Below are 19571 nucleotides of genomic sequence, written 5' to 3'. Positions count from 1 at the left end.
CGGCCCCGGCTATCCGATCCGTGAGCCCCCTCGTTTGAAGTGCGTATCGGATGCGGAGAAAGCGATATCCAATGGACCGAAAACAGTTAACCTGGGACCGAAGTGCCCCATCAGCGCCACCAGCGCGTACGGTTCTCGGAAAGGACACGCTTGCTGCATGGACGGATGGTCACGGATTGGTACACGAGATGGTGCCCAGTCGCGGGGTTTTCCGCGAGTCTCCCGGTGCCATTAGTAGCAATTGAATATTTCCATCAATTTGAATCGGAATTACATTTCCCCACCGCAGCGCCTTTTCGCCCAACCCCTCCGCTTCTAACGCATGTTTTCCTGCACCCCCAACCGGTTGGAAAAGGGGCACGTGATTCCATTGTGGCTCATCGACTGTTATACGACGATATTGATAGCCAGCAGGACCACCACAGGCTGGTCCAGGCAGGCGGACAGGAAGAACCCACGTACCGACAGACCCGGCGCTTTTAATGGTGGGGCTCATTCCCCATTAAGCTCGGTGAAGCATATCGCCTAGAACGACTCCCAATCAGCGGGGCTTAATTGATTTGCGGCATTTACTGGCGAGTTGGCGTAAGAGTTCACCGGCGTAAGCTAATAGCCAAGCAATTTGTTCGGCCATTCCCGCGCCACAGAGTACTTCAAACGCAAAATTGAGCCGCGTTAGAATGCAGCATCGCGCTTCAACTTTGAATCCGGTGTTTATATTTGGTGCCGTTTTGTGTTGAAATGTTGATTTCCATTAGAGCACGGTGTACGTCAAATGTGTGTTCTAATGAAGAGGAAACAGTCGGTACTAGGTAAAAGTCGTGCACTATCGTTGTAAAAAAATATCAACAGCGTAAAAAGTGATTGGAGTTGGAATAGAGGGTTTCGATCTATATAATGGAATGTTTCCAGTGGTAGAGGGAAAGTTTCATCGGTATAGGAGATATTTACAGCCGCAAATGGAACTTCGCAACCGTTCAGGGGAATAATACAAATAGTAAGGAGAATCGTGCAAACCCATCAAGGAACTTTGCTCATCTAGCAAGCTATGAACTTCGCTAAGCTCATTGGTTTTGTAAGTCAATAATGTTCCTATCGATAATAAAACGTTTTAAAAGCGTTTCAACTAAAATACAGACATTCTCCTATGTTTCGTCTTTTTTACTTCGGATTGTTATGGTAGTTGTTCAAACAACAGATACGTCGTGGTAAACATGAAATCCCACGTCGATTGGTAACATTCGATGCGAGGTTCTCCACGTTTATCGCACCGAACCCGTTGCTTGACTAACTATTGTAAGCAAGTGGATGAAAAAATCGAAGGTACATTATGTACATTTCTCTTAGCTGTCTGACACATTCTCCTATATGATTGCAATATTCTCTCGACTGCTTGAAAATATCACCTATGCTTTTAAAATGTTCCCTCTACCTATTGAACCATTCCATTATATAGATCGAAACCCTGCAATATTTTCCAGTGCCTTAACTTTAGGTATACTGCGTTGGTTTGTTGGTTGGTTTCCTGCGGGGAAGTGGTGCGTTTTTTCCGTATTTAATCCAGCATGATTAAGGCATAACTGCCCCGCGCGAAACCAACCTACGCAGTATACCAATACACACCGTAATCTATAATCCTTTTCTCACTAGTTCCTACGGTTAGCATTCGAGGAATCTATCATCAACCATCTGTGCGGAATAACCGGTTCGGCTGATGATTTTGCATTTGCACAGACGTAGAGCGGTGGTTCGCTTTCATTTGGGAGACTTTTTGTTTCCTTTTGTGGGCCAAGCACTAAAACACAATCCGTTTTGTGGATGATTCACGGACAAAACACGAAACCGAACCACGATATGCATTCGCGTCATGTTTGCCCTTCGCATCGACGCGTCCGACATTGCATTTTTCTCCCCGCTAATGTTTAAACATAAACTGTGAAAGATATTTTGACGGACTGCTCGGTGTTCGTTACCGATTTTTAACCTTCGCACATTCATTTCAAGTGCACGGCACACACTCGCGGATGTTTGCGCACATCTATTAGCATGTTGTTGGTTTGGCCATCTTTCACTATCACGTACTAATGGATCGGTTCGCTAGTTGAATGAACCGAGTTTTGAGTGGTTAAAATTTTGGTGGTTGGTTGAACAACTTCGTTCTCACTTTGTTTAATTTCATCACATTTCATTCGTTTTATATAGAACTCCAATCAGTCACACATTGTATCTTCTTCTTCGTGTGAATGTGTGTCGTTTATACTTTTCCTTTGCACTAAACTATTCGTCACCGGTTCACGTTGCAGTTTCTTATCACAATTGAATCGTTCTTTGCTCCTATACATAGCTGGAGATATGCTACGGCTCCGGACATGATACGCGCCCCACGCTTGGCCAACCCGTTCGCGTAACTGCGACCTGAGTCGAGACTGTGGCGCCGCAACAGCATACAACAGTCAAACGGGTTTCAACCGTTACCGAACGTACATCCGTCCGGGGCCCGGTGGGAGTAGGATTTACCAAAATGTAAATATTTACCCCAACCGGTGATCGATTCTGTCCAAAGCCGTGACCATGGAAACCCGAGGGTGATCGGTTAAGGGGACTATGGGAGGTTATTCGATGCTGGCGGAATGTCGATGATGATACGACAGAAATGGTTAATAATGCAATGTGATCATGGGGATGGACGGTATGGCATGGGTTCGGTTCCATGTTGTTTCCCAACCAAACAAAAAGCGCGCCATCGCTGGCGTTGGTGTATTGGTGGGGTGTTTGATGTATGTATGTTGGCCCACCACCAGATGAACTCTCAACAAAGTCCCCGATGTTGCGGCCAGTAAAACTTGTTACGCTCAGACTCGCCGACGGCGACGCACCCTCTTGACTTGCTTCAAGATCATTAGCGCGTCGACGAGTTTCATGATTTTGTGCTTCGGGCATCTTGGCATACCAAAAGCACGCTATGAGAATTGGTATAAACAAAAACGCTAAAAAAATATGATGGAATTTATGCAAACGAAAAGCACCACTTGAAGCCACGGAAAACTAATTAATGGTTAAACAAATACCACACAGAACTCTTCCGGGTTGCACAAAAAAAAAAGGTTGCCGATTCTTTTCACTCGAAAAACGCACAGGCCGCGAACTCGTTAGCACATCGTGTTTAGATAAACTGTTGTTGTCTTAATAACCGGCAAACTTTCACGTTTCTTTCAAACGCCCGTTCCGGCAGCAGAACCCACGGTGACTGACTTTGATTTGTACTTCTTCTGGCTGGTTTCGGTTTTATCTCCACGGTTTTAACCTGCCCATTATTTGCTCACGACGCCTGCCAGGGCGGGTCCCAAAAGCGACCGAAGACTTAGTTGGCGAATGGCTTAATACGCACACACCAAGGCACATAGTGTACACTCCCTGTAACGGCCCCGATTCCCAACTTCACGAACCGTAATCGGTTGATAAGATACTGTTTTTATCAATTAGTTCGCGCTTAAGGTGCATGAAATCACCACGCTCCAACACGCGGCTCGAAACCTGTGCGAGTGAGTAAGTCTTGGGTCTTTCTAAATGCAATGAATCGAACAAAAGCCGCCCGCTTGAGCCTGCCCTTATCGTGCCCCCGATGGCACTGACAAATGCGCTCAAAAGTAGCCGGGATTTCGGATGTGTATGTATTTGACCGATGGCGGCGACGTGACGTGGGGCGACGGATGGGCGTGTTAATGTTGCGTGTCCACTGGCAAAGGGGGGATGCCGGGAGCCGAAAGCGATCCAGTGTTGGGTTTGAGCTTGGCATTGTGTGTTGATATTGATTTTCACGATTACATTTTTGTTTATCTCTGTTGCATGGAGCAAAAGAATGCAAATGCTAACCGGCCAACACAGGTTTCTATTCTAAATCTATTTGATTCGTCCTAAATTGTCCATGAAGCAACGTTTATAATTTCGTATGTTTAAATTTATCGACATATGTTGCTTCCTTGCCAATGTTTTATTATCATGTCTTACTCATTACAAGTGGAATCATTAGCCGACTTTTGAAACACTTCAAAGCACCATTAACTTAAAGGGTTGTTCATCCTGATCAATGATCATGCATGATAAAAAAAGATTAGCATTATTGTAGAGGTAATGGTGGAAACAGCAGTCTCGGTTGACGATTAATTCTGTAGTAATAGACACACCAAACACAAATATGATTATTGCAGCTTCATTAATCGTTCTTCAAATACTGCTTGACCCTGAAACTGAAGTTTTTTCACGAATCGACATCAGCCGAAAATGAACTGCATTTACATTACTGAACACAAATAAGATGTGCCTACAGAAGGGAGTGGAACACAAATACGTTGCGTGCGAATAATTTCCAATAAAAGATGTTATTTTTCATGATTAAATTTTCAAATTGCCATTCTTGACCATACACAGAGTCTGCGTTACAGCTCGATGGAATTTGATCATCATTTTAAAGTCAAATTCATGGACGTCGTGTTGGTTTGTTTTCATCAGAGTTTGTTTGCCGTGTAAACAGGTGTGGTAAATTAATATACATGATCATCAAAAGAATAAAAATGAAGGTAAATAAAATTGGAATCGGTTAATTAACTTCGCGGCATTTTTTTTTTGTTGAAGCATGAATGTCGAATTGTGGAATATTTTGCTTATTTAGACGCAGTGATAATGTATGACATGCTGTGCCAGGTTTATGTTTTACTTTCAGTAACTCTGGCAACGTGTTGAATAGTTTACCAACCGACTTGAAAACTAAATAAAACTAGTGGCAACCTTTTTTATCTCATTTATTGTTGATGCAATGGGTTAAAATTTGATTCTAAACAAGATAACGCCGCGATCCACGTAACTAAGGCATTGGAAAAAAAAGGTTTCGAGGCTAAGTATAACTCTTTGGTTTGGTCAGCAAATGCAAATAAATTCAAATAGAAAGTCTTTACGGAATCGTAAGCAGACGATTTTACAGCGGTGCTGCAAAATTGAAACGGTGCGAGAGCTTTAAGCGACAATCAGAGAAGAATGGCCCCAAGTACCTTTGGCCATGCTGGAAAATCTGACCAATTTTATGCCGAATCATTGTTTTAATACACTTCTAATACATAGCATTTGTTATAGATTTTGTGTTTATCCTGATGAATTGAAATGATATAATGTTACGTTTAAAGGAAAATCAGTAATCGTTTCATTAGAAAATGGTGACCAATGGGAAAATCTCGAACGTCGAAGGGCAATGAATTTTTTTTAAAATAGAAATCTTTTTCCGTTTGCAGAAAGTTTAGACTTAAAAAAAAAATGTAGCTGCGAGGAATTTTGCGCACTTTATATGCAACAAATACCGCAAGGTCGAAACATGAGAGATGATTTAAGAAATGATTCTCGTTTATTCTATTCCTGAGCAAATTAACTTGTGAAGGGACGATATGTTTGCTGATCATGTTCAGAAAAGACCTATTCCCTAAACATAGAATATGGTTTGTCTTTTCATCTGCACGCAGGATCAAACAACAACTACCAGCTAGGCCCCGGAAGTGGGAGTGATCAGCTACATCAAACTGCCATCAACAGCAACGTAGCAAGACAGTCTCAGCAGCATAATCCGTACGGCAAGCAACAGCCTGTCAGCACCTCGGCAAGCCATAGTCAGCCGGCCGGTGGCAGCTACCAATCTTCTGGCGCCGGAAGTTCCACTTCCGGACTGCCATACGTCGCGAGTTCCTCGCAGCATCCGCACTATCAACAGACGCTGCCACCGCATTCGGGCAGCAGCGTGAACGTGAACGTAACCGTGAACGTGGTGGCCCGATCCGTGACTGCCGGCACAATGACGACGACCACGGCAACAACGACCAGCACAACGACCCTGGCACCCCCGCGGCCGATGCAGAAGGTAACTTCCAGAATCCAGCATTTTGCTCTTTCGCTCTGCTTCGATCTAACTTTTAACACAACCCCTCGTTACAGGTGATCCCGACGGTGGTCTACCTGATGTCCCGGATCGCTGTACATATGGAGATCGAGGGCACCGCGCAGTGCCCGGCGCAGGTGATGCTTGCCGCCGCCCTTGGCTGTGAAGAACTAGGTATAACGAACAAATTGCTGGCCCAGAGTGTGTTCGGCCTCTGGATGACCAGCCCGCTGCTGGAGGTGCAGCTGAAGCCACACCACCGGCCGTACGCGGTCCGGGTCGCCTGGTCCAAGCTGCTGGACAAGCACAGCCACGGGAACGAGCTGGAGAAGCTGTCCGACGAGCCGATGACCACGCTGCGGCGGAACGTTTTCTTTTCCCGCCGCGACGAGGAGAAGATCAAGTGAGTTTGGTTTACTTCAATCTATGGATATGATTTCCTGGTACTTGTATAAAAAGATAAATAATATTAAAATTTGGATATGTATACCACCTGTGGTGCTGAATATGCTGCTATTATTCTTAGCCAAAATGTAAACCCCTTGAACAGAACTCCAGCATAAAGTATGCAAATATGAAAAAAATCGAACGCGTGTTTCTCAATGCATTGAACATGAATCAGCTGTGCCTTTGTCTCCGTTGCATAACAACTGTCCAATTTGGAATTTTAGAAATAGTTTAGAAAAGTTTAGTACAATAATACATGTTACATTCATTTTATATTCGGTTGCTTACTTACAATTATCGTCCTTGCAGAGACCCACGAATATTGGAGCTCCTGTATGAGGAAGCGCGGCACAACGTTCTGCTCGGCCGGTACGTGATGGAACCGTCGCAATCGATCATGCTCGGTGGCATCCAGGCACGGATAGAGCTAGGCCCTTACAACTCCCACACGCACTCAACCAGCTACTTCCGGTACGTTACGCTCGGTTACATAATGCGCTCTTTGGCTACAACTATTTCGGCTTTCTTTTCCTTCCCGCAGGGAAAACCAGTTCCGCTTCCTGCCGGCGCACGTGGCGAAAAGTTCCAGCTGGTCCTGGTTACCGATCAGTCAACGATCATCGGCCGAAGTTCGGTTGCTGGAGCAGTTCAAGCGCGTCCCAACGACGGCCACCACCAAGAAGCTGATGCGGAAGTACCTCGAGTTTTGCTGGGGCCTTCCGTTCTATGGGTAGGTTATGAGGTCAGAGGCGTATTAGGCGCTTTAATGACCCCAGGCAACTCTAAGCTAACTGCCAAAAAAAAACATCCAAAAACATTCATAATTCAATTTTTGTTTCTAAATTTATTAAATTTCAACCTAGATTAATTCACAAATGTTTATTAAGCATTTACATTTTCCTTTCAAATTATATATACCTTAATGTTATTCCATTGAATTGATTTTAAATTTTCTGAATTCATGCGATGATTTTCCAAGAAAATCCATTACATACATGCCCATGGTCCCTAAACTATGCAGAGGGGACATTTGTTTTTTGAATAAAATCTTTAAATTGATCTCTTTAATATATGTTAGTGCGTTTTTATTTCAACCCAAAAAGAAAACGCACGAAAAGGCGACATCAAAAGTCATAGTTCAGATAATTCCGTTCCATCATTCTCACATTATCATTTTCTTTATTCACACCTTCTTTACAGAGCGGCGTACTTTCACGGGCAGGTCGAGCAGCCGGTACGTGGTCTTATGAGTTTGATGCAGCAGAAAGATCTGCCCGTGCTGATAGCCGTCAACGAGCGGGGGATCTTCGTGATCGACCAGATTGAATGCGTAAGTGTTCTCCTACCTCCGGGTCAAACGGACACAAAACGAAACAGGTGACAATTCCATGCCTCTATCCGTCTGTTCTAGACACTGCTTCTGGGGTTGAAGTACGAGGAGTTCTCGTGGGAGTACGCCAGTACGCCAAGCCGAGCAACGTGAACGACCCGGAATGCTTACCGTGCATCTTTCTGCAGTTCGGCGCGGTCGAGAACGGGATCGCCGCGACCAAACTGATGCAGATCTTCTCCCGCCAGGCCGCCATGGTGGACGCCTTAATAACGCACTTCATCGAGCAGGACAAGCGACGGAAGGAGAGCGGGGCCGACCCAGCGGACCAGGCCGCCGGCGGGCTGGCGGACAACACCTACGTGGGTGCGTATCCATGGGGCGGAAGAAAATATATTTTTTTGGGGCTTTATCTTTTTTGAGTATTGCCTAGCATCGTCCCGAATTGGACTAGACCACTTGATGGAGCCTTTTTCTAGGATGTTTATTAACGGGTGGCATTTTCTACTACCTACACCGGTCACAAATCGGTCATAACAGCCGTTTTGGAATTGTTAAAGTTTCACGAGAAACAATCAGGAACGCAATAACGGAATGTGAACTGCCGTCCGTCTTCGGCAGAAAAGAACCACATTCCAAAGTTTTCCTCAGAAAACGAGCAAACCGCTGAACCGAGACGGAAATATGAGTCCTCTTTCACCCTTCGGGGGAAGAAAATCATATCTTGAAAAGCCATGGCGAGCTCCAGGAACGAGCAAAGCGAGCAGAAAAATGAGACGATGTAGCAGAAATATCATGAAATGTCACAGGGAAGGCAGTAAAATGCCCATCAAAGCATGCCGAGAATGGTCGAGATGAGATGAGTGAAATGAGACGATGGCGTGTTCCTAGAAGCGACGTTCTTCATTTCATTTTCATCGGAAATCTTTGACTTTCGCAAGGCAATGCATTTGTGATTGGAGAATGTGAAGCATTTTTGTTCTATTTTCTGATGGAACAGCTATGAGGCAAAATAGTCTAAATTGTGATGTTGTGTTTTTTGTTTGATGATGATTGCAATTATCATTATCAATACAAACACTTTCGCTGATAATTGTTAATGCCACATTTGAAATATTTTACTTGTTTACGTTGTTTGCAATAAGCATAGCAAACTTCATTAAAAAAATTAAAATTTTCTCCATGCCTGAGATGTATGGCGTTTATGTTGAACCTCCTTGTTTCGTGGATAATGTAGAATCCAAAAGGGTTGAATTTTTTTCCAGCTTCTTTTAATTTTTCTCGCTTAAGCATACTTTTTCTTGTTTATGGCTATGTTCATATACTTTTAAGGGAATTGAATAGAAAATTGTACGATCAGGATTTTTATTATATTGACCAAAAGACCGCAAGTGCGACATTAACAACTTTTGCTTAGGGAAAGCATATTTTTCAAAAATACTCGAACTACAAAAAAATAGTGATTCTTATTATTTATTTATTAGTAGTGGAAATTATTTTATATTTGAAAAGTTGAAATCTTTGTTTTTTATTTTTAAATGTACTATTTTTACCATTTCTTCTACCGTTCTATCAATAATTAAACGAAAGATTATTGATTAATTTTGAGCATAGCTTTTAAACTAGTCTCATCGATAGAAACGTACTTTTATTGTATCTGGCTTCATCTTAATTTTTCCTTCCATCTTCTCTCTCTTCTGCAGAACCGAACCCAATAAAAAACAACGGCATTGGCGTGCTGAGCAACAAGTTTACCCGGCTGACGCTGGCAACGTTCGATGACGAGGGGCGCTGCATTGGCCAGACGGGCTCGTTATCGATAAGCTATTAACATTTAATTCTCATTTAAGTTTTGCACCGCGGAACGTAAGGAAACACCTCCAAGGCGATCGAGAAATGATAAGACCGTGCAAGAATGGACCCTCCGTAGCAGCAGTCAGATGGAAATAATCCCGTGTGACGAACGTTAAATCTGAGCAAAAAGGCAATCGAGTCGAGCGTGACGAAAAGATGGAATCGAGAGGACGGAAGAAAGTTTTTCCCTTGAACAGGAAAAAGAACAGAAACTGCCGAAAAGAAAAAAAATGGCTCGCCGGATCGCAGTTCCGATGGTGTACTTTCCGTTTTTTGGAAAACGCACCGTGTTCCATCGCGGTGGCCACCGTTGTACATTTCACTAGGCGCCACACAAACGATTCCGGATCCCTCTCCCTTAGCCTTTTCCTTTTCCCGTACCGGAAGCTGTAACGGTGGAAAATCGAATTTACTTGTACATAATGAGCAAAACCGTGACAAAAGAAAAACCAAAACGAATACACTCTCGAGTAGGAACACATGTGTACCGAGCAGGTGGGCTGCAAACAGAAGCCAACGGACTCTCTAATGTGGGTAGAAGATAGCGGCATCTAATGCTTGCCGAAAATAACCCGGGCTAGATAACTATTTCAAACAAATAATCGCAGAAATTAGTGTAGGAAAGGGAAAGAGAGAAAGAGAGATGGAAATGGATGAATGCAAGGAAGCAGGGAAGATTTGCGAAAAAAACACAAAAATGGAAATGAAGCAGATACTACACCGAATTGAAATAATTCGTAGTAAATGGAATGTTTGAAAAAGTTATGGAACAGCTGAATAATAATAATAATAAATAGAACAGCACATCGATGTACAGAAAGGGAAGAAAAAAGAAAACGTTTCAGAATGAACGAGGGAATGAATAGAAATAGTGAAAGTGTCGTTCATAATAAAACAAAGTGGAAACTTCAGGAACTGTCGAAAGGGATGGAAGTAAATGGTGTAGAGCATACTACCACTACTACTACTATTACTACTACTACCACGGTCGGTACAAGCAGAATGAGAATAATTTTGTAATACTTTAATTTAGTTATACCGACGGAAGTATATACATATATAAATACATATACAGCGCATATACATCTAAACATTAAGATATTTTGTACCACGCAGGGTAAAATGTGAAAATTGAAGTCTTCAGTCTGCCCTCCCTCGGCCATCTCCTCCCTCCCCATCTTCCCGTAGAGAGACGAAAGAAGCTAGACGGCAGAGGTACTATTCGGTACTCGGAACGAAGGATCAATCACCGTGAATGTGGGGCGTAAAGCATATAAATAAATCAATCATGCTTCAAGTTGCAAGCTAAATGAATTAAAACGAAATTAATGTGTGCAAAAGTGGTACATGAAGCAAACCCCGTAACGGACGGGTTGGGTAAAGTAAATCGATATAGAAAAAAGTAAAGAAATGCCCAATCGATAGGACGAAAGGGAGAAAAAAAAGATCGGTTAGCAGAATGATATAAACACAAATAGTCAAATACATAACAGAATATAACATAAAAATATACAGAAACAGAAACATACCAATATACACAAACACAACACATGACGCAACGGGGCGATCCCATACACAACCATACCACTGCAAGGACATGGTGTCAGAAACACGCAAACACTAGTAACCGATATCAATATTGTAAGTAATTAAGGTGAAGTAAAGCAGAAAAAACGAAAAAAAAAAACATGGAGAAAAAGGCAGTAGCACAATGATGAAGCATTTTGTGGACAACAAAAACAAACAATCGTGTAATAAATAGACAAAAAAACCCAAGCGTATAGGTTATCGAATCGCAACAAATAACGGAATCCGTATCTCTTAGCAAAACTGCAGCTACAAAATAAACTCACTCAAACACACAAACACGTAGGTACTATACAAGTGAATGAGTACGGTTTGATTATCATAAATATCGGAACGTAGGAACAGAAGCAGAAGAGGATGACGAAAGTAGAAGAAGATAAGTAAAGCGACCACAGGTGTAAGAGATCGTAGAAGGATAGAACCAGATGAGAAGAAATAATAAATATAGAAAGAGGTGAAAGGTAAGAGATAGTGAGCAGAGCCAAGCAGAGAAGCATCGAACACAGTTTCAATGGGAAAGCAGTAGAATCGAGAAACATGTATGAAAGAATTACACTAATTTTGAATAAAAAAACGAATCAAATGATACGAAAAATGAATCTACGGTTGGATGTGTTGAGCTATTTATTTCTATAATGTTATGTTATATGTTAGTTTTCGATTCTCTCTGAAAAAACATTTTATTTTATAAATTGTTTGGTAAATTTAGATATAGTTGTCCATGTCACAAGATTATCCTAGATGGTGCTTGTTTCCTTTTTGATTGCATCGCCGGTCCTATTTCGTAGTTTTCAAATAAAAACTACGGATATGGAGTAATGATTTTCACTCATACAAATTTTGTCTCACAGCGCACATGAAAATGAATTAAAAATGACAATCAAAATCGAGAAACCCGATTAGTCCCCACCATAATCGCTCCGTTCGCTTGGTTCACACTCGGCCAGCTCGGCCGAAAAGAACGGCTTCAGACGCTCGTCCTCACGCAGCGCCTGCTTCAGATGGTCCGCCTTGCGGCGATACTCGTCCTGGATGTTCTCCAGGCGCATCTGCAGGATATGTTTGTTGCGCTCGAGCGTTTCGCCCTCGGCGATGAACCGTTCGTACTCGGCGTCTTCGAAGTGCTGCTGGAAGCGCGACAGGAACCGCTTCAGTGACTGCTCCTCCGTGATCAAGTCGTCGCAGCGGTTTCGCTTTTCCTCCTCGAGCCGCTGGTAGAACTTGCGCAGGTCCGCCGTGCAGTCCCGCTACAGCCGCATCACTTGGGCACGTGTTGGCGTACGCTTCTTGATGTCATCCAGCCGCAGGAAGTGGGGCGCCAGGAACTGCCACTGGACCCCCTGGCGACAGGGGTGACGAACAGAGATCTGGGTGGGAGGTTTATCTGGCCTCCCGTGCACTATCAGAGTGAAAACCTTGAAGGTGTATTACTATGTCTGCTCGGTTCTACCAGGACTGTACGGGGTATGGTAGTGTGCCGCAGACGGAACGGCGGGGTGTGCCTGCTAAGGTATCTTTAATCTTGGTTTTCGATCCTGGCTCGCGATGACTGGTCCTCCGCCTTCAGTTGGTCTTTCAGAAGGAGGAACAAGTCCAGCTGGGTCGGCTGTGGATCCCAAGGGTTTGACTGAGGGGAAAAACGTGGTTCACTTATATATAGAAAAATTTGTTATATTGTGCATTAAACTTCACTTACCACATAGCCCGAGGTACAGCCCGGATCGTACGACATCTCTTCACCCATCTCCGATTTTGGAGGTTTGATGAACTCTTGCGTCGAGGCGGTGATGCAATCTTCACCATAGTGAAACTGCAGCTTGATTTTGTTCTCCTGAATGAAGCAGTTCCTGGTAGCAATGTCCTTCACCGGTACCCTATCGGGGTTTTGATGGAATGTTTCCATAATGTGCTTCTCAAGAAGCAAAAAACGAATATGAAAGGAGAAGAAGATAAGTACAGCATCCACAGCTGTAAGAGATCGTAGAAGGATAGAGCCAGATGAGAAGATATAATAAACATAGAAAGAGGTGAAAAATAAAAGAAAGTGAGCAAATGAGTTACGAAACCACAAATTCAGAAAAGCAAATTTTAAACATGGCCGATAGTATAGTCGCGAAAATTGGCGCAGGTTGATATTCGAATGGCTTAGCTATGGAAGCTTACATTGCTGGAACCGGTCTTGCCAGCATAAGGTTTAACAAATGCAATAAACAAATGGAAATAGTGTGTTTAGTGAAGCTTTAGAAATGTGAAATGCAACTTTAAGTACTGCAAGAGGCCTGTTAATATCTAAAATATTTTAAAATATTATTTTCACGTATTTTTGTTTACGGATTTACATTTACGGATGTATCTTCACACCTTTAACTGGAGTCTTTGCAAGAAAATGCTTCTAGATCTAAATCTTTCCAACTGTTACCAACACCGGTGCGGTACTCCGAGCTGGCTAGTCCGAGTGCTCCAAGTGGTCGAAACGGAAGATTCCTCCGTTCGATTACGTCGTTATTCTTTCTTGTTTATAGACTGGAGAAGCCCTCCGCCTAATAAATTTACTAGCGATTCTGTTCTTATCGAATGATGACTTTTTTGAGAATTTCCATTCCTTAAATACTAATTTAGTGCTGAATTTTCAGCCTATTTGTTTGCGCGTGGCTCCAGGCGCCCGGTGATCGCGACCGGGTCCACCGTTGCGCGTGGAGGCATCATCTGCTGACCGATCGCGGTCTTCGTTCGGATCCGCCGTTACGTGTGGAGGCATCATATTAGCTACAGCCTTATTGCTGGTTGATCGCGGCTTTCTCTTCGCGACTAATGTCGCTTGGCCCTGGGAATGAACGTCCCTTGCGAATCTGGGATAGGCGCATCATAAATAGGAAGGGCAGTATCTCAATCAGGGCAGCAGTCGAATAAAGGTGAAAGTGATAGTTACAGCTTCGAACGTTATACCGAATGAGAAGGACAGAGGAAGAGAAGTGTAAAGGATAACGGAATAAAATTTAGTTTCAGAACCGTGTCTCAGCCACCGTGCAACTGGTTAACGAAAATCATCCTCAATGCTAATATTCAAGTTTTGAATGGCATTCACTTGCATCATGACGAACCGCGCAGTAAAGCAGAACCGGGTCGTCATGGAGTGTGCGCAGTGTTCTCTGAACCATCCGGAGCGAGATGGAAGCATGCAACGGCGATTATGAGGAAGTAGCAAGAAGAAGAAAACCTGCTCGACGGCAAGATTGCATTCGCACCGACGCTTTCTTGGCCGATCTGCAGGCGTCCCGCACGACTCCCAACTCATTGGATCTTAATCTTCTCGAAATTTTTTTGGACCTTCTCGGATTCGAAGCTCCAACCGAAGCCTCTTGGTAAATTTATTGGCACCAATTCAACAAAAACCGGTTTAGAAAAATTAATGAATAAATAGAAGTTCGGAGCGTCGTGAAAACGAACCAAGTTCTCAATACAAAAAATATAGCGGAAAGCTAAAGTGCATCCGATTGTAAAAGCCAAAGGAGGTTGTAAAAATTATTTAAATTTATCTTATTTCTTTTACAATTATTTTCTTAACCATTTCGTTTTGTTACTTTATTTCACTCAACTAACTGCACATGTAGTGAGAGAAATTGAAAAAGCGACTTAAGGTAGTGTTTTTATTTTGCAGTTCAACCGCACAAAAATAAAAAGTTTGGTATCTCTTTTATCAGATCGTATGTCAAAATTGTGTACAGTTTTTTCACTAGTTTCGAAAATGTTTGCGTCCATTTCACCACTCTTAAGGGGATAGAAAGACAGATAATGCTATCCATGCTTTAATTAGTGTCACTTGTATGAATCAATATATCTTAAAGCAAAGTTATGCTGAAGAAATGAGAACTGGTGAATGAATGGCGTATTGATTACTATCATTTTTAAACGTATTTTTCCGCATGTTTTGTGTTGCGCCTTTTTTCAAATACTTTACTCCAACAATTAGACAATTATACAACATACAACATAAATTCATTTGTTCGGTTCAGTTTTCATTTGTTTCTGTTCTAAATCTATTTTTCTCAAATCAATGACTAACCTAATCCATTATGTGTGAACCAATTTTCAAATTCAAAAAATCAAGTTTCTCATTATTATATGTAAACTGTTCTTGTGTGTCGTTTCTAACAAGTTTATCTTTTGTCAGCAAAGCTGTCTTATTTCAAAAAACTTCTGCACGATATTCAATGTGTATGGTCACGTCTCAATCGCTCGGCGTTTTCTCGACACTTATTTTCTAAACATCAGTTGGATGACTTGACATATAAAAAACCTCGCATCAAAAGCAAATAGTCAATACATAAGGCCGCACAAAATAACAGTAGAGCTACACAAAATTGGTTGTCATTGTGTGTGTAGACAAATGTAGATTTCTTTTTATTACACAGTATGATACCAATTTGTATAAGATTTACCGGATGCTTAGAACTTTTATTCTTCACGGAAACTAAAAAGCAAGCATGACCACCAATAAGCATACAACAAATTGTTTTGCTTAATAGCTTAATAGTGTAACTCATGATTCTAAAATAATTTCTTTTTAAAGTTAGATTTTTACATTTTACATTGATTATTCAATCTTTTTACCTTCAATCGGTGCATCTCAGCATAGATTTTTCATTGAATCAACCGCATTGTCCAGATATAGGTATTAAAAAAAATTTTCTTTGTGTCTTTTGGTGACACGATCGAGAAGCGCCGGAAATTTCAAGTGCCGTAAAATCGAAAGAAGGAAATGCATGGAAAGAAGCAATAAGTCAGCCGGTAAAACTAGTTTTACCAATCAGGCATTTCACTTCGTTTCGCAAACTGGCAAGGATGGTGGGTTCCTTAACCGCTCAAGATCAAGGCTGCATCAGTCGCGTGTTTGACTTCAACTTGTGCAGATCTGTTCCTGGTGCTAGTGAAGAGTGTGGACATTGGAACAACATGTCACGTATTAAAATACCACCGTGTAGAAATTGGGAATTTCGAAACACGGCTGTTTCTTTGAGTCAACTTTTGTATGCCTTTCTGACACTATGTGCTTGCATTTTTCAACTTAATGGCGATATTGTTCCGCTCATTCATAACGGCGTCGAAGCCACACCAGGGAAATGGCCATGGCATGCCACGCTCCTCATCGGATCTGGCCTTTGTGGAGGAACTTTCGTTGACAAAAACACAATCCTCACTGGTAATCACATTTTTTACACTTTCAGGAACACACCAACTCATCTTCTGATAACTGTGTTTATGTTTCAGCTGCTCATTGTGTTGTTAATGGTGATAGTGTTAGACGTGAAAGTGATTTACTTGTGTTCGGTGGCCGTAAATATAGAGATGCATCGACTAAGGAGCAACAAGAGTTTAATTTGGCGAACATTATTATCCATCCACAATATAACTACTCGACTTTCGCAAACGATATTGCAATTCTGAAGTTATCATCTGATATAAACATTACAAAGTTCGTACGACCAGTAACTATTTGGAATGCGGATATTGATGAAAGTAAAATTGTTGGATCTCTAGGAACCGTGATTGGGTTCGGTTTGAACGAAGATGATGAAGAATCGGATACACTACTACAGGCAACGATACCAGTGTTGGACACACAAACATGTCTTGCATATGATAATGCAACGTACGGAAACTACTTAACAACTGAAATGTACTGTGCTGGTGGAAAAGACAATGTCAGTGCTTGCAATGGGGACAGTGGGGGTGGGATGTTTTTCAAGTTCGGTGATACGTGGTACTTGCGAGGACTAGTGTCATTCAGCCCAACGAGGCCGAACGTGAAGCTTAGTTCACAAGAGGATCAACATACTGAAGAGGATGACAACACAAGAGGATTAACAAACAGTCTATGCGATAGTTCCAAGCCAACGGTATTCACGGATGTTACCAAATATCGCAAATGGATTTTGCGCTACACTAACCAGACAAAGTGGCTAAAGGAGCTAAAGCCATGCAATGGGGGTGAGATAGAAGAGGACACTGAGTGCAACGCTGCGAACCGTTTTGACTCAAGTGTCCTTTCCAATAAAGACGTATTGAGTTTAGATGAAGACGTGAACTTCAGGCGTTTTTCCGTGAAAGGTGATCAAGCCTTCAATAGCCATGAAGTGATGGCCGTAAGTGGAATTAACGGTATAGTTCAAGATTGTGTTGATGGTCGATTGTACTGGACTGAATATGTGAATCGACCGATTTTTAGTGCAATGTACGATCAGATGGTTAAGAAAGCGTTCCTCACGGAGGGGCTTGATGCAGCAAGTGTTGCAGTGGACTGGAACTCTCGTCGGCTATATTGGATTGATGGTGGCAAGAAAACTATTGAAGTTGCTAGCTTGGACAATCCGGGCTTGTCGACAACGGTGATGATCAATGTCGGTCGTTATAATAGAATCGTTGTTGATCCGCTGCAAGGTAAACTATACATAGCAGTGAGAAATCTCGGGATTAGACGGTCCAATCTCGATGGATCAGAACCAGAGCAGTTGTTAGAAGATCCTGGAATCGGTCATATAACAGTTTCCAAAGCCACTGGAGAACTGTGCTACGTAAGTTACTATTTCAAGATCGATTGTATCGATACTCGCAGCCGGCGGATTCGCACGATCGTCAGCAATCTTTCCGACGTTATTCACTTAGCTGCAACTGATGATATAATTTATTGGTTGAGTTATGACAGGTTGGATTATTCTGCTTTCGGCTTTAATATACTAAAGCCCTCCTCTAATAAGGGGACAGTTTCTTTCCTAACGCCAGCTGTCGATTCGGCTCAGAAAAGATAACCCGGCAGATGATGACAACACCAAAAAAGGGAACTTCGGCGATCGAGCTGACTGATCGCCGATCGATGATCCTTGAGGTCGGCCATCGCCTCCGGGTCGATTCTATAAATAAGGGAAGTCGGTTCAAAAATGGCCAGTCGCGATAAAACTTTACGTGAAATAAAGGCTAAGCTTTTGGTCCGCTCCAGTAAACGCACCCATAAATCCTTTTAGTTTCATTTTTATCCATACTCGTTAGGACGAGTCCTAACAATACTTCCTTACATTCTTCTTCTTTATTTCATAGTGAAACGATCGAAAGCATTAACCAGCAGGGGGTGCGTCAAAACCTTTTATTATATTCCAACGGCACGGAGTACACACGTTTAATCGTATTGGACGATGTTTGCCCGATATTCTACAGTCCGTGTGCTAAGAATAATGGTGGCTGCGCAGAAAACACTATCTGTCTTCTCAATCCACGTGTCCAATCGGGGAAAATCTGCAAAAGCATTTCCGACTTCTCCGACCAAACGGATCCATCAACAATAATAAAATCCAAACCTGTTAAACCGATTATTCACGGCGAAGGAAAACAAAGAAAATGGCCATGGCATGTCGTAATATACAGTACGCTGGTAAAGAATACTGGATATTTATGCGGAGGATCCATCATCAACATCAACACTGTACTTACTGGTAACTATTTTACACTCTGCAGAAATACCCGAGTCGAATATTTATCTTCTGGTGTTATTTTCAGCCGCTCATTGTTTTTATTACAATACTACTGAAGATTATCGCGTTATACATGAAAATGAGTTATCAGTATCCGTTGGTAGTGATTATGTGGATGGAATCACTGACGCTACTCAAGAGTTGAATGTGGCTCTAATTTTAATCCATCCACAATATAACTACTCGACTTCTGCAAATGATATTGCAATTCTGAAATTATCCACTGACATGAATATAACTAACTACGTAAAACCTGCACCTATTTGGAATGCAACCAGTGGACAACATCAACTGGTTGGTATGAACGGAACCGTAGTTGGATTCCGTTTGGACGAAGAGGGTGAGCCATCTGGTAAACTTCGAGAGGCCAACTTAAACGTAATTGATACGAAAACATGCCTTGAATACGGTAATGCTACGTACGAACACCGCTTAATAAGTAAGATGTACTGTGCGGTTGGAAGAAAAGATAAACAAGTTTGCTACGGAGATGTTGGAGGAGGCATGTACTTTAACATAAATGGAACATGGTTCTTGCGAGGAATTGTGTCATCCAGCGCAATGAGACTCGATTTCAATCCACCTGCATGCGATAGTTCGAAACCTACGGTCTTTACAGATGTTACTAAATACCACAATTGGATTCTGCGCTATACAAATGCGACAAAGTGGATAAAGACACTACAACCTTGCAAGGATGGTCCGATTGAAAAAGACATTGAATGCAACGCTGCGAGTCATTTTGACCACAGTTTCTTGCTTACTTTACAAGAGGACAAAATTATTCGAGTACCGATGTATGGTGGACCATCCTTCAACGTTACTGATGGAGTATATCCCTATAACATAGATTATGATTGTGTTGAGGGCCGTCTCTACTGGGCTAGCTATGAAACTAAGTCGATTGTCAGCG

The 19571-nt window shown here is 42.3% G+C and overlaps 1 protein-coding gene across 1 annotated transcript; it reads left to right on the top strand.

The window, feature by feature from the left end:
* The first annotated feature begins 2676 nt into the window (after window positions 1-2676).
* LOC131284978 (putative FERM domain-containing protein FRMD8P1) lies at window positions 2677-9525 on the top strand. The gene is given in 9 exon segments (XM_058313836.1): window positions 2677-2689; window positions 5508-5899; window positions 5974-6320; window positions 6674-6835; window positions 6906-7094; window positions 7565-7694; window positions 7776-7823; window positions 7826-8033; window positions 9398-9525. Coding segments are annotated over 9 exon segments (1617 nt in total).
* Window positions 9526-19571: the final 10046 nt, after the last annotated feature.

Source organism: Anopheles ziemanni, chromosome 3, assembly GCF_943734765.1.
Source record: "Anopheles ziemanni chromosome 3, idAnoZiCoDA_A2_x.2, whole genome shotgun sequence".
NCBI lineage: Eukaryota > Metazoa > Arthropoda > Insecta > Diptera > Culicidae > Anopheles > Anopheles ziemanni.
Note: the sequence above shows the minus strand (reverse complement) of the source record. Positions and strands in the feature narration are given on the sequence as shown.